Below are 24,408 nucleotides of genomic sequence, written 5' to 3'. Positions count from 1 at the left end.
TGTTGCAACAGCATGGCTGGATTCTGAATATCCCAAAGTCGCAGCTGATTCCTACGACGCGTCTGCCCTTTCTGGGCATGATTCTGAACACAGACCAGAAGAAGGTGTTTCTCCCGACGGAGAAGGCTCAAGAGCTTGTGACTCTAGTCAGAGACCTCTTAAAACCGAAACAGGTGTCGGTGCATCACTGCACGCGAGTCCTGGGAAAGATGGTGGCATCGTACGAAGCCATTCCCTTCGGAAGGTTCCATGCGAGGATCTTTCAATGGGATCTGTTGGACAAATGGTCCGGATCGCATCTTCAGATGCATCGGCTGATCACCCTGTCCCCCAGGGCCAGGGTGTCTCTTCTGTGGTGGCTACAGAGTGCTCACCTTCTCGAGGGCCGCAGATCCGGCATACAGGACTGGGTCCTGGTGACCACGGATGCGAGCCTCCGAGGGTGGGGGGCAGTCACTCAGGGAAGAAACTTCCAAGGGTTGTGGTCAAGTCAGGTAACTTGTCTGCACATAAATATCCTGGAACTAAGGGCCATATTCAACGCCCTGAGTCAAGTGGAGCCCCTGCTTCGCAACCAACCGGTGCTGATTCAGTCAGACAACATCACCGCGGTGGCTCATGTAAACCGCCAGGGCGGCACAAGAAGCAGAGTTGTGATGGCGGAAGCTACCAGGATTCTTCGGTGGGCGGAGAATCACGTACAAGCACTGTCAGCAGTGTTCATTCCGGGAGTGGACAACTGGGAAGCAGACTTCCTCAGCAGGCACGACCTCCACCCGGGAGAGTGGGGACTTCATCAAGAAGTCTTCATTCAGATTACAAATCGATGGGAACTGCCACAGGTAGACATGATGGCGTCCCGTCTCAACAAAAAGCTGCAACGGTATTGCGCCAGATCAAGAGACCCTCAGGCGATAGCTGTGGACGCCCTGGTAACACCGTGGGTGTTCCAGTCGGTCTATGTGTTCCCTCCTCTTCATCTCATACCCAAGGTACTGAGAATCGTAAGAAGAAGAGGAGTGAGAACAATACTCATTGTTCCGGATTGGCCAAGAAGGCCTTGGTACCCGGAATTGCAAGAAATGCTCACAGAGGACCCATGGCCTCTGCCTCTCAGACAGGACCTGTTGCAACAGGGGCCCTGCCTGTTCCAAGACTTACCACGGCTGCGTTTGACGGCATGGCGGTTGAACGCCGGATCCTAGCGGAAAAAGGCATTCCGGAGGAAGTTATTCCTACGCTGATAAAGGCTAGGAAGGACGTGACAGCAAAGCATTATCACCGCATATGGCGTAAATATGTTGTTTGGTGTGAGGCCAGGAAGGCCCCTACAGAGGAATTCCAACTGGGCAGATTTCTGCACTTTCTACAGTCTGGAGTGACTATGGGCTTGAAGTTGGGATCCATAAGGGTCCAGATTTCGGCCCTATCCATTTTCTTTCGAAAGGAACTGGCGTCTCTTCCTGAAGTTCAGACGTTTGTTAAGGAAGTGCTACATATTCAGCCCCCTTTTGTGCCACCATTGGCACCTTGGGATCTCAACGTGGTGTTGGGTTTCCTAAAATCCCACTGGTTTGAACCACTTAAGACCGTGGAGCTAAAGTATCTCACGTGGAAGGTGGTCATGCTATTGGCATTAGCTTCGGCCAGGCGTGTGTCAGAATTGGCGGCTTTGTCATGTAAAAGCCCCTATCTGGTTTTTCATATGGACAGGGCAGAATTGCGGACTCGTCCCCAATTTCTGCCAAAGGTGGTGTCATCTTTTCATTTGAACCAACCTATTGTGGTGCCTGCGGCTACTCGTGACTTGGAGGATTCCAGGTTACTAGATGTGGTCAGGGCTTTGAAGATTTATGTAGCCCGAACGGCTGGAGTCAGGAAAACTGACTCGCTGTTTATCCTATATGCCCCCAACAAGTTGGGTGCTCCTGCTTCAAAGCAAACCTTTGCCCGCTGGATCTGTAACACGATTCAGCAGGCTCATTCTGCGGCTGGATTGCTGCATCCAAAATCAGTGAAAGCCCATTCCACAAGGAAGGTGGGCTCTTCTTGGGCGGCTGCCCGAGGGGTCTCGGCATTACAGCTTTGCCGAGCTGCTACTTGGTCGGGTTCAAACACATTTGCAAAATTCTACAAGTTTGATACCCTGGCTGAGGAGGACCTTGAGTTTGCCCATTCGGTGCTGCAGAGTCATCCGCACTCTCCCGCCCGTTTGGGAGCTTTGGTATAATCCCCATGGTCCTTACGGAGTCCCCAGCATCCACTAGGACGTCAGAGAAAATTAGATTTTACTTACCGGTAAATCTATTTCTCGTAGTCCGTAGTGGATGCTGGGCGCCCGTCCCAAGTGCGGACTTTCTGCAATACGTGTACATAGTTATTGCTTAATAATGGGTTATGTTATGTTGGCATCCATTGTTGATGCCCTGTTGTTGTTCATACTGTTGACTGGATAAGTGTATCACAAGTTATACGGTGTGATTGGTGTGGCTGGTATGGGTCTTACCCGAGATTCCAAAATCCTTTCCTTATAATGTCTGCTCTTCCGGGCACAGTTTCCTTAACTGAGGTCTGGAGGAGGGGCATAGAGGGAGGAGCCAGTGCACACTAGATAGTACTAAATCTTTCTTTAGAGTGCCCAGTCCAGTCTCCTGCGGAGCCCGCTATTCCCCATGGTCCTTACGGAGTCCCGAGCATCCACTACGGACTACGAGAAATAGATTTACCGGTAAGTAAAATCTTATTTTCGCATGCTGATTGACAGAAAGAGGCCATTGGGGTGGCAACTGACCGTTTTCTGGGAGTGTCAGAGAAAACGCAGGTGTTCCCAATCTTTTTTATGGCAGGTGTGCGACGTCAGCTCCGGACGCGATCAGCCTGTTCTCATCGCACTGTAGGAGTAAGTCCTGGACTGCACAATCATATGATGGTGAGTGTGGTGCGAACGTATTTTTAGCTGTCTGCTGACTGAGGTATTTTTGCAGCTCTACGAACACATGCGATCGTACACTTGCACGGCGAATATACACTCCCCTTGGGCGGCACTATCTGAACGCAGCACAACAAATTTATCAGCCCAGTGATGATGTCTGAATCACCCCCAGAGTGCCCTCTTACACAGCAACATTACTGAAATAGAGTGCATACGTATTGAGTGGTGGTGTGCAGGGGTGAACGGAAATTTCCAATATTCAAATGAACTTGAACTTTTACACTCAAAAAAGTGCCTAATAGCTCATCCTTTTCATAGTTCATTTAATGCACTAATGAGGCTAAAGAGAGGAGAAATTTAGGGAAAAAAACAAGTTTTGTCAATAACAGTGGTAGTAATAATGCGTTGATTACTTTGCAGCTTCATTTTATGTGTGTATTTGCATACCATGGAACATTGCAGAGCAGGAGACCGGTACAAAACAGGAAAGTGGGCGTGACCACGGGTAAAGGGGGCGCTGCTATATAACTCTATGGGACTACGGAGTTGCTGGTACAGAGCCCGTTTGGCCGGTACAGACCATTAAAAAATTGTACTGTACCTGCCAAAAATGTATAGTTGGAGGGTATGTATTTGTGATGTGTTTTATTATTACAAGGAATGTCCCAAGTGGCCTCACATTGATCTATGGACTTATATGTTACCCTCAGACTACTATACAAGCTGATTGCGTTTGTTACTGTATCTATAAGCTGGAAACCTAATATGTTGTATCCCCCAGCAGAGGGCGCTGTAGTTACCTAACTAGTGCAAAGAAGGTTGTTTTTTTTGTTTGTTTTTATGTGGTCGAAACTCATTTGCAAAAGGAAAAATAGGATTTTAATTACCTACCGGTAAATCCTTTTCTCGTAGTCCGTAGAGGATGCTGGGGTCCATTTTAGTACCATGGGGTATAGACTGTTCCGCAGGAGCCTTCGGCACTTTAAGACTTTTCAACAGTGTGAACTGGCTTCTCCCTCTATGCCCCTCCTCCAGACCTCAGCTTAGGAACTGTGCCCGTGAAGATGGACAACTTCGAGAGAAGAATTTACATTAAACTAGTGGCGAGATTCACACCAGCTCACACCATACAAAACATGCCGCCTAACATGGCTTTCAACATAACCCATTCTAACGTGCATGCATAACGCAACAGCAACAGCTGTGAACATCTTAACACATGAGAACCTGTGTAAAAAGATAAAACGTAATTCTGCAGGAAAAATGAGCACTGGGTGGGCGCCCAGCATCCTCTACGGACTACGAGAAAAGGATTTACCGGTAGGTCATTAAAATCCTATTTTCTCTTACGTCCTAGAGGATGCTGGAGTCCATTTTAGTACCATAGGGATGTAGCTCCCCATGGTACTAAGCTCGCAGTACGGGCGGGAAAGTGCTAATGTTCCTGTAGAACTGACTGACCAAACTGAAGGTCGTCAGCAGCCAATGTGTCAAACCTGTAAAACTTAGCAAACGTGTTTGCCCCTGACCAAGTAGCTGCTCTGCAAATTAGCAACGCCGAGACACCCCGGGCAGCTGCCCAGGAAGAACCTACTTTCCGCGTAGAGTGGGCCTTTACCAAACTCGGTAACGGCAATCCTGCCGTGGAATAAGCGTGCTGAATGGTACCTCCGATCCAGCGCGCTATAGTCTGCCTAGAAGCAGGACCCCCAATCTTTTTGGGGTCATAGAGGACATACAAAGATTCTGTTTTCCTTATCCAAGCCGTTCTTGCAACATAAGTCCTCAACGCTCTGACGACATCCAAGGACTTTTGAAACAGCTGAGGTGTCAGAAGCCACTGGCACCACCACAGGTTGGTTGATATGGAAATAAGACACAACCTTTGGAAGAAAATGCTGACGCATCCGAAGTTCAGCTCTATCTTCATGAAAAATCAAATAAGGACTCTTGTGTGACAGAGCCCCTAATTCAGACACTCGTCTGCCTGAGGCCAAGGCCAACAGCATGACCACTTTCCAAGTGAGAAACTTCAACTCTACCTCTTGTAGAGGCTCAAACCAGTCCGATTTAAGGAACTGCAACACCACATTAAGATCCCATGGCGCCGCAGGAGGCACAAAGGGAGGTTGGATGCGCAGAACCCCCTTCACGAACGTCTGGACCTCAGGAAGGGAAGCCAACTGCTTCTGAAAGAAAATGGACAAGGCCGAAATTTGGACCTTGATAGACCCTAATCTCAGGCCAGCATCCATACCCGCCTGTAGAAATAGGAGAAGACGTCCTAATTTAAACTCCACCGCAGGAGACTTCTTGGATTCACACCAAGATACATATTTTCTCCAAATACGATGGTAATGTTTGGACGTTAACCCTTTCCTGGCCAGAATAAGTGTGGGAATGACTTCATTGGGAATACCCTTAAGGGCTAGGATCTTGCGCTCAACAGCCATGCCGTCAAACGCAGCCCCGCGGTAGGTCTTGATAAACAAACGGCCCCTGCTGAAGCAGGTCCTCGCGAAGAGGCTGAGGATCTTCCAGTAATAACTCCTGAAGATCTGGATACCAAGCCCTCCTTGTGTACTTGTATCAGTGTTGTCATGCGGAGAAACAGCGTTCAGGAGCTTCACACTGGAGTTTCTGCAGGAGAAAATGGCACCCAGTGAGTGTTCTGGCAAGTCTGAGGAGAAGCCCCGCCCTTCAGCCTCAGCAATGTAATATTTAAACTGGCTGGGGATGGCACATCAGCGGCTGTACATGTATGTACCCTTTTTACCAGTGAGAGTAAGGTTTTAAAACATGCCCTCAGAGCGCGCCCCCCCCCCTGCGCGCGCTCTGCACCCTTGTGCTGAGAGACATGGCGCACGCTGCGCGTGTACCTGTATACCGCCAACGATGACCAGAGTATCCCCTCTCTGCAGGACTCCGGTAATATACTCGCTAGCCTTCTGACTTCTGGCTCTGTTAGGGGGTGGCGGCAGTGCTGTGGGAGTGAACGCTGGCCAGGCTTGGGCTGTGTTCAGTACCCTTCAGGAGCTAATGGTGTCCTGTTAGCGGAAGCAGAACCATTAACTAATTGAGAAGTTGGTTCCTACTTGCCCCCCTAAGTCCCACGAAGCAGGGAAGCTGTTGCCAGCAGCTTCCCTGTAAAATAAAAAACCTAAGAAAGTATTTTTCCAGCAAAGCTCTGTAGAGCTCCACTAGTGTGCATGCAGTCTCCTGGGCACATTTTCTAAATTGGGGTCTGGAGGAGGGGCATAGAGGTAGGAGCTAGTTCACACTGTTGAAAAGTCTTAAAGTGCCGAAGGCTCCTGCGGAACCGTCTATACCCCATGGTACTAAAATGGACCCCAGCATCCTCTAGGACGTAAGAGGAATGAACAATTTCTGTACCTTACGTAATTACTACAAGTGAGTTTCAGATGCATAAAGCATTTTCTGCACAAGGAATAACATCGGGGGGTGTAGAGTTGGCTCTTGATCCAAGGCACCAACAGGCTAAAGCTTTGACTGTTCCCAGGATGCACTGCACTGCCTCTATAGCCCCGCCTCCAGGCAGTGGAGCTCAGTTTCTAAGTTGGTGCCTGCAGTGCAGGTCACTAACGGGGCGGCTGCGCTAGGCAGCCCTGAAAAGAGCTTTTTAAGAAGACTTCAAGGGCCGCAGCACTTTTATATCATTCTGACATGCTGGCTGCGGCTCTATCATCTCCCTCAGCGGCGCTGCATACTCCCGCGGCCTGGTTCCCAGGTACTTGCAGCGGGGACGCACCGGTTTCTAGGCACCGCTGCTGCTCTCCTGGATCGCGTGGCTGCACGACAGGGAGGAGGTAAGAGGGTCACCCAGGTGGGACCCACCGGTAAATCGCGATCCGGTTGCGGTCCCAGGAGATGGACCGCGACGCTGGTGTGGACACTGTGGCCATGCAGGGAGCCCACTATATCCACCAGGGCAGGGAGCACAGTTCAGATTTACTACAATCCGTTTAATATAGGCTCCATAGTACCCGGTGGTGAAGTCCAGCAGAGGGGATATGGCGCTGACCTGTAGCCCCTCCCCCAGCTCTGGAGGCCATCTACTGCTGGTGTTCCCACCCTGAAGCTGCATTTCTCTCTCTCTCCCTCACTCCCTGAAGAGATTTTGGCACCATTACATAGCTGGGCTGATCTCCGGGACTGCTGGGCACTGTCTCCTCTGTAAAAGCGCCTGTCTTGTCAGCGCTGTGTATTTACAGACACTTAAGGATTCTACATGTCATTTTAGACAGTGTTAGTTAAGAACAAGTATACTGCTATATGAATATTTAGTACAAGTATTCTGTGATATACATCCAGTGTTTACTGTGCATTGTTATATCTTTATACATACATATCTATATGTAGATTTAGTAGTCCAGTGCAGTCTTGTTTATATGTAATAATTTCTGCATTGTGACTGTCTGTGCCTATAGCTGCTGTGTGGTTTCTATTCTGTGTATCACACGTATTGTTATCACTATATTCTGTACCCTGGGGGTCTAAGTGCGTCAGGAGGTTGCTAAAGTAGTTTTACCGCATTCTGATCTTTTAATTGACATACGTCAGAAATCCTGGTCATCTCCAGGGAAGAAATTTTCCCTGTCCAGAAAGATGCTAGCTCGTTACCCTATCCCTGCAGAGTTGAGTAACAAGTGGGAAACTCCACCGCCGGTGGACTCTCATGTCACCTGTCTAGTGGTATCTTCTACTCTGCCTGTCACTACTGTCACCTCTCTGAAGGAACCAACAGATAAGCATGTGGAGAGATGCCTGAAGTCGATTTACACACTTACTGGTGCTGTGAATAGACCCACTATGGCAGACTCTTGGGCTGCAAAAGCTACTGAAGCATGGGTTCAGGCAATATAGGATGAGCTGCCTCTAAATTTTGCTGACACTGCCAGACAATGTCTGTCGTATATTACCACAGCCTCTCACTATATTCAGGAGGCAACCTCTGATGCAGGCGTAATGGCGGCCAAGGCGTCTACTAAGTCTATCCTGGCTCGCTGGATTTTGTGGTTAAGGTCCTGGAAAGTGGACCTGGACTCCAAAAAGACCTTGGAGGTTCTCCCCTTTAAGGGAGACATACTATTTGGAAAGGATCTGAACAAGATCGTGATTGACTTGGCAACAGCTAAGACTGCATTTCTCCCAAGTACTAATCTTTCTGCTCCGAAGGCTAAGAGTACCACTTTTTGTTCCTTTTGACCTCCAGGTAAAACAAAGGGTCAGGCGTACCTGAGACAGGCTCACACTTCCAAAACCACCATGCCCAAGTCTAAGCAATCTTGGGCCGCCCATCAGCCTGCTTCCAAACAGGACAAGCCTGCGACATGACGGGGCGGGCCTCCCCCTGGGGGACCCCAGGGTGGGAGGCCGACTTCTGCAGTTCACCCAGGCCTGGTTAAAGACCACTTCAGACGCCTGGGTGCGAGAACTTGTCTCTCATCGGTACGCGATCTCCTTCAAGAGATGTCCCCCTCACCAGTTCCGCTCGACTGTTATCCCTTCGAATCCGCTGAAAGCACAGACTTTACACTTGGTTGTACAATCTATCCTAGATACTGGAGTGATTGTGCCGGTACCTCTGTCTCAAAGAGGCAGGGGCTACTATTCGACCCTGTTTCTAGTCCCGAAACTGAATGGGTCCTCCCGGCCTATATTCAACATCGAATTTTTTAACAAATTTGTGATGGTATCCAATTTCCATATGGAATCTCTGCGTTCCATTGTACTGGCCATGGATCCCAAGGACTATATGGTATCCCTGGACATACAGGATGCTTACCTGCACATTCCTATTTCCATGTCGCATCAGCAATATCTGCGGTTTGCTATTGGCAACCTACATTATCAATTCCAGGCCTTGCCTATCGGACTGACCACAGCTCCTCGGATCTTCACCAAGGTCATGGCAGTCATGACGTTCTTCTCCGCCGTCAGGGTGTCAGGATCATGCCGTATCTGGACAACTTGCTGATCCTGGCGAACTCCCCAGAGGTTCTCCTCAGTCATCTGGAACTGATGGTCCAATTCCTACAAGCCCACGGGTGGATCATCAACTGGAAGAAGTCCTCGCTGGTCCCTGCTCTGAGCATGGTGCACCTGGGGGTATTGTTGGACACACACAACCAACGATTGTTCTTGTCTCCAGAGAAGGTCCTGAAACTTCAGGACAGGATCAGATACTTCCTCTCTCTCCAGAGAGTGTCCGTACACTCGGCGATGCAAGTACTAGGCCTCATGGTGTCGGCATTCGACATGATAGAGTACGCTCAATTTCATTCCCGCCCTCTGCAGAGGTGAATCCTTTCCCAGTGGGACGACCTGCCTCACCGGATCAGGTCACAAATGATCTCCTTGACTCCGGAGGTTCATCTGTCACTGAGCTGGTGGCTACAGGACCAACAGTTGAGCAGGTACCGTCCCTTCTGGATCTCCAACTGGGTCTTCCTCACAACGGACGCCAGTCTGCGAGGTTGGGGCGCGGTGTTGGAGCAACACTCTCTCCAGCGTCGGATGACCAGGGAGGAATCTCTCCTCCCGATAAACATTCTGGAATTGCGGGCAGTGTTCAATGCGTTGACACTGGCCCTGCTTCTGATACAGAACAGGCCTGTTCAAGTACAACCAGACAATGCCACCACGGTGGCGTACATATATCATCAAGGCGGCACTCGAAGCCGCATGGACTCCCTCAAGGTTCATATATCTGCCTTGTAGGTGTGGTTTCAGAGAAAAACTGCGTCTCTTCCTGACGTTCACACTTTCACTCAGGGTGTTCTAAGGATTCAGCCTCCCTATGTCCCTCCTGTGGCTCCATGGGATCTGTCTGTCGTCTTAAAAGCCCTGCAAGAGTCTCCATTTGAACCTCTTGAGTCTGTGGACCTTAAATGCCTTAAGCTTAAGGTCGTGTTTCTTTTGGCTATTGCCTCTGCTAGATGGGTGTCGGACTTAGGTGCTTTGTCCTGTTGTCCACCTTTTCTGATTTTTCACTGTGACCGGGCTGTTCTTCGAACTCACCCTGGTTATTTACCTAAGGTGATATCATCTTTTTACCTTAACCAGGAGATTGTGGTTCCGGCCTTCATCTCTTCTGGTTCGTCCCCCAAAGAAAGATCTTTGGACGTGGTACGGGCTCTCTGTATTTATGTGGAAAGGACTGCCTCTGTCAGGAGGTCAGATTCTCTTTTTGTACTTTTTGGTTTTCACAAACGTGGCTCGCCTGCGAATAAGCAAACCTTGGCCAGATGGATTAGAATGGTGATTGCACAAGCTTACACACATGCTGGGCTTCCAGCTCCTGCTGCTATCAAGGCCCATTCCCGCTAGGTTGGACCTTCTTGGGCGGCCCGCCATGGCACGTCTGCAGAGCAATTGTGCAAGGCGGCTACGTGGTCCTCAGTGAACACGTTCATCAGGTTCTATGCCTTTGATACTTCCGCCTCCCAGGATGCTTCCTTTGGACGCCGGGTTCTTGTGCCCGCTACAGTGCGTCCCCTCCCATGAGGAACTGCTTTAGGACATCCCAGATGTTATTCCCTGTGGAATACCAGTGTACCCCGCTGCAGAAAAGGAGATTTATGGTAGACTTACCATTGTTAAATCTCTTTCTGCGAAGTACACTGGATTCCACAGGGCGCCCACCCTGACGTACTTAGCTTCTTTGGGTTTGTATGGCATTAGCCGCTAGTCCCTTCTCCTGTCGTGAGAATGTGGTTCTATGTGACTAACATATATCATCTCTCTTACCTGCTACTGCATTGGACTGGTTAACAAAACTGAGCTCCAGTGCATGGAGGCGGGGCTATAGAGGAGGTGCAGTGCTACCTGGGAACAGTCAAAGCTTTAGCCTGTTGGTGCCTCGGCTCAAGAACCAACTCTACACCCCCTGATGTTATTCCCTGTCTAAGTCTACCATAAATCTCCTTATTTCCACAATCCACCAGCACATTTGCTACCACTGTGCAATGTAATCCCTTATACTTCGGTCAGTTATAAATGATGGTAAGCAGTCTCTTGTTCTTGTATGCATTGCAGGGTGCTTTTCTGCAGAACATAGGGCATCATTCCGAGTTGATCGCACGCTGCCGATTTTCGTAGCGCAGCGATCAGGTTACTACTGCGCATGCATATGCACCGCAATGCACACGTGCGTCATACGGGTACAAACAGCATTGTTGCTGTGCAATGCTTCTAGCGACTATTCCATTCGCACAGCTGTTCGCAAGGAGATTGACAGAAAGAGGGCGTTTATGGGTGTCAACTGACCGTTTTCTGGGAGTGGTACGGAAAACGCAGGCGTGTCCAGGCGTTTGCAGGGCAGGTGTCTAACGTCAATTCCGGGACCGGACAGGCTGAAGTGATCGTAAGGGCTGAGTAAGTTCAGACCTACTCAGAAAGTGCAAAAAACTTTTTTGTCCCGCTCTGCTGCACACGTGTTCGCACACGTGTTCGCACACGTGCAAAGCGAAAATACACTCTCCCGTGGGCGGCGACTATGCGTTTGCACGGCTGCAAAAAGTAGCTAGCGAATGATCAACTCGGAATGAGGGCCATAGTGTAGGGTGTCAAATATAGTAAAGATTGTCTATAAAACTGTCTTAGAGACATGAGTACAATAAAAAAAAATTTTTTTTTTGAAGAATGCTAATCACAAAATATGGATTTTCTCTTTCCCAGCTACAACAGTCATAGCAGAGAACACATAGAAAACGTGTCCAGCTGCTGGTGGGCCCTTTTATGACAAACACCATAAACTCTCACAGCATACCCTACTGCACTCACATCACACGTATACCCCATCCTGAGAAGTTGAATATTTTTTATACATTTATTATTAGCATTTACTTACATAGGAGCAGCATATTGTGTTGGAAACAAAACAGTTGTCACAAAACAGAATCGCCCAGGCCTTCCCAGCCGAGCGCTGTCTCACCTGTCTTGCAGGAGCCGGGTAACTAGTTTGCCCAGCGGTTTGGCTAACACACGAACAGATGCACATACCGGTGACAGAAGCAGACTTTCCCTATTACAGAAACCACAGTCCTCTTTGCAAGTCCTCAGTGTCCACAACACTGGAGTTCCCTCCAAAATCAGCCAAGGGTGCAGCCATGACAGTGCGGGTTAGCTGACCAGTCAGTATCAAATCGGGAGCCAGCCAGCAATCATGTGATTCACTGAGACACACAAGGGACACAGTGTGACATAGGTTATATCTTATATGAGTCTGGTTGAACCGCTGTTGTATGATGTTGAACTTGTTAATATTCCTACACAAACAGGAAAATTATGTTTCCAGTGTGACAAGAAACATAACCTCCCCCTACCATCACCTACCTCTACATCGTCACTCAGCACACCATCATCTCCCTGCATCGTCACTCAGCACACCATCACCTCCCCCTGCGTCGTCACTCAGCACACCATCACCTCCCCCTGTGTCGTCACTCAGCACACCATCACCTCCCCCTGCATAGTCTCTCAGCACACCATCACCTCCCCCTGCATAGTCTCTCAGCACACCATCATCTCCCCCTGCATCATCACTCAGCACACCATCACCTCCCCCTGCATAGTCTCTCAGCACACCATCATCTCCCCCTGCATAGTCTCTCAGCACACCATCATCTCCCCCTGCATAGTCTCTCAGCACACCATCATCTCCCCCTGCATCATCACTCAGCACACCATCACCTCCCCCTGCATCATCACTCAGCACACCATCACCTCCCCCTGCATAGTCTCTCAGCACACCATCACCTCCCCCTGCATAGTCTCTCAGCACACCATCATCTCCCCCTGCATCATCACTCAGCACACCATCACCTCCCCCTGCATAGTCTCTCAGCACACCATCATCTCCCCCTGCATAGTCTCTCAGCACACCATCATCTCCCCCTGCATCATCACTCAGCACACCATCACCTCCCCCTGCATCATCACTCAGCACACCATCACCTCCCCCTGCATAGTCTCTCAGCACACCATCACCTCCCCCTGCATAGTCTCTCAGCACACCATCATCTCCCCCTGCATCATCACTCAGCACACCATCACCTCCCCCTGCATAGTCTCTCAGCACACCATCATCTCCCCCTGCATAGTCTCTCAGCACACCATCATCTCCCCGTGCATCATCACTCAGCACACTATCACCTCCCCCTGCATAGTCTCTCAGCACACCATCATCTCCCCCTGCATAGTCTCTCAGCACACCATCATCTCCCCCTGCATCATCACTCAGCACACCATCACCTCCCCCTGCATAGTCTCTCAGCACACCATCATCTCCCCCTGCATAGTCTCTCAGCACACCATCATCTCCCCCTGCATCATCACTCAGCACACCATCACCTCCCCCTGCATCATCACTCAGCACACCATCACCTCCCCCTGCATAGTCTCTCAGCACACCATCACCTCCCCCTGCATAGTCTCTCAGCACACCATCATCTCCCCCTGCATCATCACTCAGCACACCATCACCTCCCCCTGCATAGTCTCTCAGCACACCATCATCTCCCCCTGCATAGTCTCTCAGCACACCATCATCTCCCCGTGCATCATCACTCAGCACACTATCACCTCCCCCTGCATAGTCTCTCAGCACACCATCATCTCCCCCTGCATAGTCTCTCAGCACACCATCATCTCCCCGTGCATCATCACTCAGCACACTATCACCTCCCCCTGCATAGTCTCTCAGCACACCATCATCTCCCCCTGCATAGTCTCTCAGCACACCATCATCTCCCCGTGCATCATCACTCAGCACACTATCACCTAGCCACTGCGTTGTCTCTCGGCACACTATCCCCTAGCCACTGCGTTGTCTCTCTGCACACCATCACACTACCCCTCCCCTGCATCGTCTCTCTGCACATCATCATCTCCCACTCTGCTGCGTCTCTCAGCCAAACCATTATCTCCCCCTGTGTTGTCTCCCCCATCATTCTATGGGGGTGATTCAATTGTTTTGACCGTCTAAACAGAACTTTTCAGACAACCAAACAATTGTCACTATTTAATTGTGTTTGTGCACCCATGCACATCACGCATGTCACTCCCATATAGACCGGGTTTAGCCGCCTAAAACGGCTAAACCCGTCTAAACTGGGAACTGCTGAACCCGTCACGGGACCTAATTCAGTCCTGGTCGTACGCAGACTATTTTTTGCACTGCTGCGACCAGGTAATCGCCGCCTACAGGGGAGGGGTTAATGCCTTTGCAGTGGAGCGTTCGCTTGTGCAGAGAGTTTGTGCAGTCTCTGCACAGCTCAAGACTTACTCAGCCGCTGCGATAATCCTTGCTGGAGCTGACGTCAGGATCCCTCCCTGGAAACTGTCGGGCACGTCTGCGTTTTCCTGGCCACTCCCAGAACAGTGAGTTGACACCCCCGGCCGGCCTCTTCCTGTCAGTCTTCTTGCGTTCGCCGCTGCGAGCGCTTTCTTCAGTCTTTTCGTCTCTGCCCGGCGACGGCCGTCACCGGACAGCAACACGTCTGCGCATTGCGGCCCGCATGCATGCGCTGTTCAGACCCGATCGCACGGCTGCAAAAAAATGCCGCATGCGATCGAGCCTGAATGACCCCCCCAAATTCCCTGCTTTGGCCATCTAAACTCCTGTTTGGACAGCTCAAGTGCTGAGTTTCCACACCTTTTTTTCTCGCACATCAGGAGGCTGCGAGAAACAAAATGTCAGCCTCCCTCACACACATGTCTTAGCCCTGCTCAGCAATCTCCCTCAAACCAATATGCCCCAGACCTGCACCTAGTAACCTCCTTCACACATATAGACCACTGGCCTACGCCAGTCACCTCACTCTCTCTCTCTGTACAGGTAGTAGTAGTAGTGGAGCGGGGTCAGCCTGGGTCCAGTTCTGACTGACTTGGAGATGCATGTGTGCTGGACGAGGCGGGGCTACCAGTCAGTGTGTTAGGGAACTTAGAGCAGCCAGCCACTAACAACTATGAGGTGCTGGGGCCTGGGACTGCACTGAGGAAGCCTGGAGGCTGGCCCTGCTCTGGCATCTGAAGGAAAGGCTGTCACTGGTGAGCACAGACACCCCCATCTGAGGGGGCCCGGGTGGCTGCAGTCAGCATCGGGTGCCAGGTCAGCTGCCTGCCTGCGCACCAGCAGCCAGCCATGGCACGGAGGTAAAGAGCCGCGACTGTATTCTTACTACAGAGCCGTCCGTGAACCAATCATAGCTCGCAGACCGGCAGCCAATCGGGAATTGGCTCACGGACGGCTCTGTAGTAAGAATATGACCGCGGCTCTGTCCCCCATGGCTGCCTGCCGATGCGCAGGCAGGCAGCTGACCTGGACCCCTGATCCTGACTGCAACCACCCGGGCCCGGAGTCCCCACCTTGATGGTGGGCCTATCTGTATGGACTGCATTGTGACACTTCATTGTGCCTGACATATTTGTGCAGAGATTGTTGCACTCTGTAGAGCGATATGTTTACTTTACAATAACATGTTCTCTATTCTGAGCACTACAGTACAGCTTCATACAAACTGAAGAATCCACACAAGCACGTAAATAGTCATAAGTAAGGGGAAAGGGTCTGGGACTCAAGGTCGACACCAATAAGGTCGGCACCACTTAGGATGACACCAACTGGTCGACACCTGAAATAGGTCGACATGGACAAAAGGTTGACATGAGTTTAAGTTATTTTGGTGTTTCCTCCGTAATGTGACCGGGAACCCCAATTAGTGCACCGCGTCCCCTCGCATGTCTGTCTCTAGGATTTACAGTGATAGCCTCCTAACTTTGTAACAAGCATGATCATACAGTGGGGTCACTTTAAGGGTTAAATGTAGTTTTCTATGTTAAATGGATCATCCAATGTTTACAGCCACCTTTAAGCAAGAATGTCTCCCACTGAGATCTCCCATTACTGCAAATCTAGTTGCTGGAGTCTTGAATGAGCACCATTCAGATCAAGTTTCCTATCTGCTGTATGATGGGGTTTCTTTAAGGGTGGATTGCCCTCTTTCTAGGGTTACCTGTGGGGTGCTATGCTGCAGAGCTCTCAGGTGTGCTACAATCCCTGGTGCTGCATTACTCCTAGGTGTGCTATACTTTCAGGTGCTGCAGTGCCACGAGGTGTGCTATACTCCCTGGTGCTGCAGTGCCACAAGGTGGGCTATACTCCCTGGTCCTGCAGTGCTCTCAGGTGTGCTATACTCCCTGGTTGGTGCTGCAGTGCTTCCAGGTGTGCTATACTCCCTGGTTGGTGCTGCAGTGCTTCCAGGTGTGCTATACTCCCTGGTTGGTGCTGCAGTGCTCCCAGGTGTGCAATACTCCCTGGTGCTGCAGTGCTGTCAGGTGTGCTATACTCCCTGGTTGGTGCTGCAGTGCTTCCAGGTGTGCTATACTCCCTGGTTGGTGCTGCAGTGCTCTCAGGTGTGCTATACTCCCTGGTTGGTGCTGCAGTGCTCTCAGGTGTGCTATACTCCCTGGTTGGTGCTGCAGTGCTCTCAGGTGTGCTATACTCCCTGGTTGGTGCTGCAGTGCTCTCAGGTGTGCTATACTCCCTGGTTGGTGCTGCAGTGCTCTCAGGTGTGCTATACTCCCTGGTTGGTGCTGCAGTGCTCTCAGGTGTGCTATCATCTCTGGTGCTGCACTGCTCTTAGGTGTGTTATACTCCAAGGTGCTGCAGTGCTTCCAGATGTGTTATACTCCCTGGTGTTGCAGTGCTCCCACGTGTGCTGTACTCCCAGGTGCTAGATTGCTCTTAGGTGTGCTATACTCCCAGGTGCTGCAGTGCTTCCAGATATGTTATACTCCCAGGTGTGCTATACTCCCTGGTGTGCTATAATCCCTTGTGCTGCAGTGCTCCCAAGTGTGCTATACTCTCAGGTACTGCATTGCTCCAAGGTGCTGCAGTTCTCCCGGTGTGCTATACCCCCAGGTATGCTATACTCCCCGTTGCTGCATTGCTCCCAGGTGTGCTATACTCCCTGGTGCTAGATTGCGCTTAGGTGTGCTATACTCCCAGGTGCTGCAGTGCTTCCAGATATGTTATACTCCCTGGTGTGCTATAATCCCTGGTGCTGCAGTGCTCCCAAGTGTGCTATACTCTCAGGTACTGTATTGCACCAAGGTGCTGTAGTTCTCCCGGTGTGCTATACTACCAGGTGTGCTATACTCCCAGGTGCTGCAGTGCTTTCAGATGTGTTATACTCCCGGGTGTGCAATACTCCCTGGTGCTGCAGTGCTCCTGGTATGCTATACTCCCTGGTGCTAGATTGCGCTTAGGTGTGCTATACTCCCAGGTTCTGCAGTGCTTTCAGATGTGTTATACTCCTGGGTGTGCAATACTCCCTGGTGCTGCAGTGCTCCTGGTATGCTATACTCCCTGGTGCTAGATTGCGCTTAGGTGTGCTATACTCCCAGGTTCTGCAGTGCTTTCAGATGTGTTATACTCCTGGGTGTGCAATACTCCCTGGTGCTGCAGTGCTCCCTGGTGTGCTATACTCCCCGGTGCTAGATTACGCTTAGGTGTGCTATACTCCCAGGTGCTGCAGTGCTTTCAGGTGTGTTATACTTCCAGGGTGTGCAATACTCCCTGATGCTGCAGTACTCTCAGGTGTGCTATCATCTCTGGTACTGCACTGCTCTTAGGTGTGTTATACTCCCTGGTGATGCAGTGCTCCCAAGTGTGCTGTATTCCCAGGTGCTAGATTGCTCTTAGGTGTGCTATACTCCCAGGTGCTGCAGTGCTTCCAGATATGTTATACTCCCTGGTGTGCTATAATCCCTGGTGCTGCAGTGCTCCCAAGTGTGCTATACTCTCAGGTACTGTATTGCTCCAAGGTGCTGTAGTTCTCCCGGTGTGCTATACTCCCAGGTGCTGCAGTGCTTTCAGATGTGTTATACTCCCGGGTGTGCAATACTCCCTGGTGCTGCAGTGCTCCTGGTATGCTATACTCCCTGGTGCTAGATTGCGCTTAGGTGTGCTATACTCCCAGGTTCTGCAGTGCTTTCAGATGTGTTATACTCCTGGGTGTGCAATACTCCCTGGTGTGCTATAATCCCTTGTGCTGCAGTGCTCCCAAGTGTGCTATACTCTCAGGTACTGCATTGCTCCAAGGTGCTGCAGTTCTCCCGGTGTGCTATACCCCCAGGTGTGCTATACTCCCCGTTGCTGCATTGCTCCCAGGTGTGCTATACTCCCTGGTGCTGGATTGCGCTTAGGTGTGCTATACTCCCAGGTGCTGCAGTGCTTTCAGATGTGTTATACTCCTGGGTGTGCAATACTCCCTGGTGCTGCAGTGCTCCTGGTATGCTATACTCCCTGGTGCTAGATTGCGCTTAGGTGTGCTATACTCCCAGGTTCTGCAGTGCTTTCAGATGTGTTATACTCCTGGGTGTGCAATACTCCCTGGTGCTGCAGTGCTCCCTGGTGTGCTATACTCCCCGGTGCTAGATTATGCTTAGGTGTGCTATACTCCCAGGTGCTGCAGTGCTTTCAGGTGTGTTATACTTTCAGGGTGTGCAATACTCCCTGATGCTGCAGTACTCTCAGGTGTGCTATCATCTCTGGTACTGCACTGCTCTTAGGTGTGTTATACTCCCTGGTGCTGCAGTGCTCCCAAGTGTGCTGTATTCCCAGGTGCTAGATTGCTCTTAGGTGTGCTATACTCCCAGGTGCTGCAGTGCTTCCAGATATGTTATACTCCCTGGTGTGCTATAATCCCTGGTGCTGCAGTGCTCCCAAGTGTGCTATACTCTCAGGTACTGTATTGCTCCAAGGTGCTGTAGTTCTCCCGGTGTGCTATACTACCAGGTGTGCTATACTCCCAGGTGCTGCAGTGCTTTCAGATGTGTTATACTCCCGGGTGTGCAATACTCCCAGGTGCTGCAGTGCTCCTGGTATGCTATACTCCCTGGTGCTAGATTGCGCTTAGGTGTGCTATACTCCCAGGTTCTGCAGTGCTTTCAGATGTGTTATACTCCTGGGTGTGCAATACTCCCTGGTGCTGCAGTGCTCCTGGTATGCTATACTCCCTGGTGCTAGATTGCGCTTAGGTGTGCTATACTCCCAGGTTCTGCAGTGCTTTCAGATGTGTTATACTCCTGGGTGTGCAATACTCCCTGGTGCTGCAGTGCTCCTGGTATGCTATACTCCCCGGTGCTAGATTACGCTTAGGTGTGCTATACTCCCTGGTGCTGCAGTGCTTTCAGGTGTGTTATACTTCCAGGGTGTGCAATACTCCCTGATGCTGCAGTACTCTCAGGTGTGCTATCATCTCTGGCACTGCACTGCTCTTAGGTGTGTTATACTCCCTGGTGCTGCAGTGCTCCCAAGTGTGCTATACTCTCAGGTACTGTATTGCTCCAAGGTGCTGTAGTTTTCCCGGTGTGCTATACTACCAAGTGTGCTATACTCCCAGGTGCTTCAGTGCTCCTGGTATGCTATACTCCCTGGTGCTAGATTGCGCTTAGGTGTGCTATACTCCCAGGTGCTGCCGTGCTTTCAGATGTGTTATACTCCCGGGTGTGCAATGCTCCCTGGTGCTGCAGTGCTCTCAGGTGCTGCAATGCTCTTAGGTGTGTTATACTCCCTGGTGCTGCAGTGCTTCCAGATGTGTTATAATCCCAGGTGTGCTATACTCCCTGGTCCTGTAGTGCTCTCAAGTGTGCTGTACTCTGAGGTGCTAGATTGCTCTTAGGTGTGTTATACTGCCAGGTGCTGCAGTGCTTCCACATATTTTATACTCCCTGGTGTGCTATAATCCCTAGTGCTGCAGTGCTCCCAAGTGTGCTATACTCTCAGGTACTGCATTGCTCCAAGGTGCTGCAGTGCTCCCGGTGTGTTATACTCCCAGGTGTGCTATACTTCCTGGTGCTGCAGTGCTCCCGGTGTGTTATACTCCCAGGTGTGCTATACTTCCTGGTGCTGCAGTACTCCTGGTATGCTATACTCCCTGGTGCTAGATTGCGCTTAGGTGTGCTATACTTCCAGGTGCTTCAGTGCTTTCAGATGTGTTATACTCCCGGGTGTGCAATACTCCCTGGTGCTGCAGTGCTCCCAGGTGTGTTATATACCCAAGTGTGCTATACTCCCTGGTCCTGCAGTGCTCCCAGGTGTGCTATACTCCCTGGTGCTGCAGTGCTCCTGGTATGCTATACTCCCTGGTGCTAGATTGCGCTTAGGTGTGCTATACTCCCAGGTGCTTCAGTGCTTTCAGATGTGTTATACTCCCGGGTGTGCAATACTCCCTGGTGCTGCAGTGCTCCCAGGTGTGCTATACTCCCAGGTGTGTTATATACCCAAGTGTGCTAAACTCCCTGGTCCTGCAGTGCTCCCAGGTATGCTATACTCCCTGGTCCTGCAGTGCTCCCAGGTGTGCTATACTCCCTGGTGCTGCAGTGCTCCCAGGTGTGTTATATACCCAAGTGTGCTAAACTCCCTGGTGCTGCAGTGCTCCCAGGTGTGTTATATACCCAAGTGTGCTAAACTCCCTGGTGCTGCAGTGCTCCCAGGTGTGTTATATACCCAAGTGTGCTATACTCCCTGGTGCTGCAGTGCTCCCAGGTGTGTTATATACCCAAGTGTGCTATACTCCCTGGAGCTGCAGTGCTCCCAGGTGTTCTAAACTCCCTGGTGCTGCAGTGCTCCCTGGTGCTGCAGTGCTCCCAGGTGTGTTATATACCCAGGTGTGCTATACTCCCTGATCCTGCAGTGCTCCCAGGTGTGCTATACTCCCAGGTGCTGCAGTGCTTTCAGATGTGTTATACTTCCAGGGTGTGCAATACTCCCTGGTGCTGCAGTGCTCTCAGGTGCTGCAATGCTCTTAGGTGTGTTACACTCCCTGGTGCTGCAGTGCTTCCAGATGTGTTATAATCCCAGGTGTGCTATACTCCATGGTCCTGTAGTGCTCTCAAGTGTGCTGTACTCTCAGGTGCTAGATTGCTCTTAGGTGTGTTATACTGCCAGGTGCTGCAGTGCTTCCAGATATTTTATACTCCTAGGTGTGCTAAACTCCCTGGTGCTGCAGTGCTCCCTGGTGCTGCAGTGCTCCCAGGTGTGTTATATACCCAGGTGTGCTATACTCCCTGGTCCTGCAGTGCTCCCAGGTGTGCTATTCTCCCTGATCCTGCAGTGCTCCCAGGTGTGCTATACTCCCTGGTCCTGCAGTGCTCCCAGGTGTGCTATACTCCCTGGTCCTGCAGTGCTCCCAGGTGTGCTATACTCCCTGGTTCTGCAGTGCTCCCAGGTGTGCAATACTCCCTGGTCCTGCAGTGCTCCCAGGTGTGCTATACTCCCTGGTCCTGCAGTGCTCCCAGGTGTGCTATACTCCCTGGTTCTGCAGTGCTCCCAGGTGTGCAATACTCCCTGGTCCTGCAGTGCTCCCAGGTGTGCTATACTCCCTGGTTCTGCAGTGCTCCCAGGTGTGCCATACTCCCTGGTCCTGCAGTGCTCCCAGGTGTGCTATACTCCCTGGTGCTGCAGTGCAATCAGCATCCACAGCGTTACAACTTCTGCCAGATACATTTTTTCATTCAATTGTTTTCTAAACAGAATTTTCAAGTGAAATGGCATTCAGAAAATGAGCATAACATTTACAAAGCAAAAGACCATTATACAAATAATTACAGAACAAAGAGAGACAACAAGTTTATTGGGGTAGAGAACGGTTTTTGCAAACTCTGGGCCTAATTCAGCATGGATTGTAGATGTGGGAAAAATCACACATCTATGATCCATTACTCTGGGGGACGCCCAGCACAGGGCAAGTCCACTCACAAGCTGGATCCAGCCCCCGCACCCATGTGAAAGCATCACACGGTGGCAAAGCTTTCGCATGTTTAGGGTAGCTCTCTGCCTATGCAGCCTAGCTACGAAGGCAGACAGCTTCCCACCATGTTTTGGGTCGCATCAACTGCGTGTGACGTCACACAGCCGCCACAGCCCGCCCAGCAAATGGTCCCGACAAGCGTGTGTTGTCCAGACCATACGCCTCTTAAACGTCACTGCAACACCCCACCCGCCCCGCGAACGCAGAGGCTTTCACAGATGTGAGCTGCCGTTGCATTTCACAGTGTGCGCACGCTTCAAAAGGCCCCAACATGAGAACCTAGTCATACCTGTGTTCCATGCTGATTCGGACCCTCTGTCTGTCCTCATGCCCCCCTAACAGAGTAAAATCAAAATGACAGAGGTACTGATAAGTCACCTGTGCTCGAGCATGAATAGCTTTTAAACCTGGACTGTTAGGAGAAAGCGAGGACAGGGTGAGTTTTGGAAACACTGTGGTAGTGGGGGCTGAGGATTATTTCAGGGACTGTTCAGTATATTTCCTAGCTCAATCGGTAGTAGCTCATGTCCATAGTGTGGGCAAAGACATATATCATTTAGGTGGTATAGTTTAGAGAAGAGAAGCTGGATTTTGGGGAGGAAAAAGATGAGTGGAAATGGGGATTGGTTGTCCATGGGTTTTTCTGCAGGAAAGTATATCTGGATGAGACTCTGTTTCTTTACACCAGAAGGAAATGGCAGGAAATATGGCCGTGGTAATAAACAATTAATAGTGTTGTGCAGAGTACAATAGCAGGCGCATGACTGTCTACCTTTCAGTCCTGCAGTGCAGCAGTTGCACCCCTTACTGTCCATTTCATGTTTAAAATCAGCTGTCAGGAATCTACTTAAGGACCATGAAAAGTTAGTATTTTACCCTGACCTGTCATCTTTTCTCACAGGACCAATGACGATGACCCAAGGAAACATTCGTTCTTCAAATCCATAAACTTTAATAGACTGGAGGCAGGAATGGTGGACCCACCATTTGTTCCAGACCCGTCTGTGGTCTATGCCAAAGACATTGCAGATATAGCTGACTTCTCTGAGATCCGAGGGATTGAATTCGATGACAAAGACGCCGTGTACTTCAAAAGGTTTGCCACTGGCGCTGTGCCAATTAGCTGGCAGGAGGAGATCATCGAGACAGGACTGTTTGCTGAGCTGAATGACCCAAACAGGAAAAGCACTGGGAAATACATGAATAGCAGTGGTGAGAAGAAGTCCGGAGTCTGTTCCATAATATAGCTGGCAACCCACACATAAACCAGGGGCAGAATGGGACATATTGAAACATGAGCAGCTTCCTACAACAAGACTATTTTCAATGCTGGAAAACATTGTGCAAGAGACTGCCTACAACATGTGGCTCCATGCAACATAGATAACACCAAGAATATCCAATCAGCAGTCATTTTGAAGATGTATATTTTGGAAAACTTTACCAAACCCTTGTGTGTCTCATTGTGATGCTTCCTTGTACACAAAAACACCCACACTCATATATTTATCACAAACATTTGTTTGTTATTTTGTTTTTTTATTATTAAAGGAAGGAAGCTTAAGAACAAAAGGCAGCTGTGGCGTTTCGGCTTGTTTTATTATTAAAGAGTGCAGGAAAATGCTAATACTATGGTATTGGCTGTCTTGTCCTGCTATATGAAATATTCCTGTATTACATAAGGTGGGAGACACTATGAAAAAACCTATATTATCATTATAAGATGGGAGTTCTATTTAAGATGGGATGTTGCCCATAGCAACTAATCAGATTCTACTTCTCATTTATCTAGCACCTTCTAGAACATAATACCTGGAATCTGATTGGTTGCTATCATAGGCGTGCACAGCTAATTTTATTAGGGGGGGTGTCTAGCACCACCTTTTAGGTGTGTCTAGCACTATTTTACATTCTCTCAGTAAAATCACATGGCTTAATCTAATTTCTCCCTAGTTCCCAATGATAAAGTAGATATAATACACCCCATATAAATAAAATGAAACATAATAATGTGACCACTGGCCGGTACTGACTGTCCACTATGGCATAACCCTGAGTTCTAGCTGCTGCTGCACCCTATTGCTGCTTACACTTCCTTAACCTATCCTTGACCCAGTGGCGGAATTAGAAAGTGGGCCTAGGTCAATATGCATCCCCCCCCCACGCACACACATCCCACCCCTAGCACCTACACCCTGATTTTGAGTGGGCCACTCTGAAAATACGGGAGATTTAGGGGGTCGAACATTTGAGTTTTAATATAACAGAAGTAAAATTTTAAGTTTACACATGTGCCATCAGAGCCACATTGGCCTCTTTCCATGCCATCAGACCCTCCTCTGTAGGACACCAGCATATGTCACACATCTCCCCATGCTCACCAGCTACTGACAGTAGTGCCCCTTATTCACATTACGAACCGAAATTCAGGTTACGCCACACAGTATGAGCCGAAATTCACATTGCGCCACACTGTATGAGCCGAAATTCAGGTTATGCCACAAAGTATGAGCCGAAATTCAGGTTACGCCACACAGTATGAGCCAAAATTCAGGTTACACCACACAGTATGAGCGGAAATTCACGTTACGCCACACAGTATGAGCTGAAATTCAGGTTACGCCACACAGTATGAGC

General features: G+C 50.1%; 1 protein-coding gene across 1 annotated transcript in view; it reads left to right on the top strand.

The window, feature by feature from the left end:
- Window positions 1-23,340, top strand: part of GRK7 (G protein-coupled receptor kinase 7) — a 206,872-nt gene extending 183,532 nt beyond the window's left edge. The window contains exon 4 of the mRNA XM_063915587.1: window positions 22,673-23,340. Within this exon, the coding sequence (XP_063771657.1) occupies window positions 22,673-23,018 (346 nt within the window). The 3' untranslated portion in view covers window positions 23,019-23,340. The remainder of the gene's footprint in view (window positions 1-22,672) is intronic.
- The last annotated feature ends 1,068 nt before the right edge of the window (window positions 23,341-24,408 follow it).

The sequence above is a fragment of the Pseudophryne corroboree genome, chromosome 4, assembly GCF_028390025.1.
Source record: "Pseudophryne corroboree isolate aPseCor3 chromosome 4, aPseCor3.hap2, whole genome shotgun sequence".
Classification (NCBI taxonomy): Eukaryota; Metazoa; Chordata; class Amphibia; order Anura; family Myobatrachidae; genus Pseudophryne; species Pseudophryne corroboree.
This window is presented reverse-complemented; position numbering and strand designations above follow the sequence as displayed.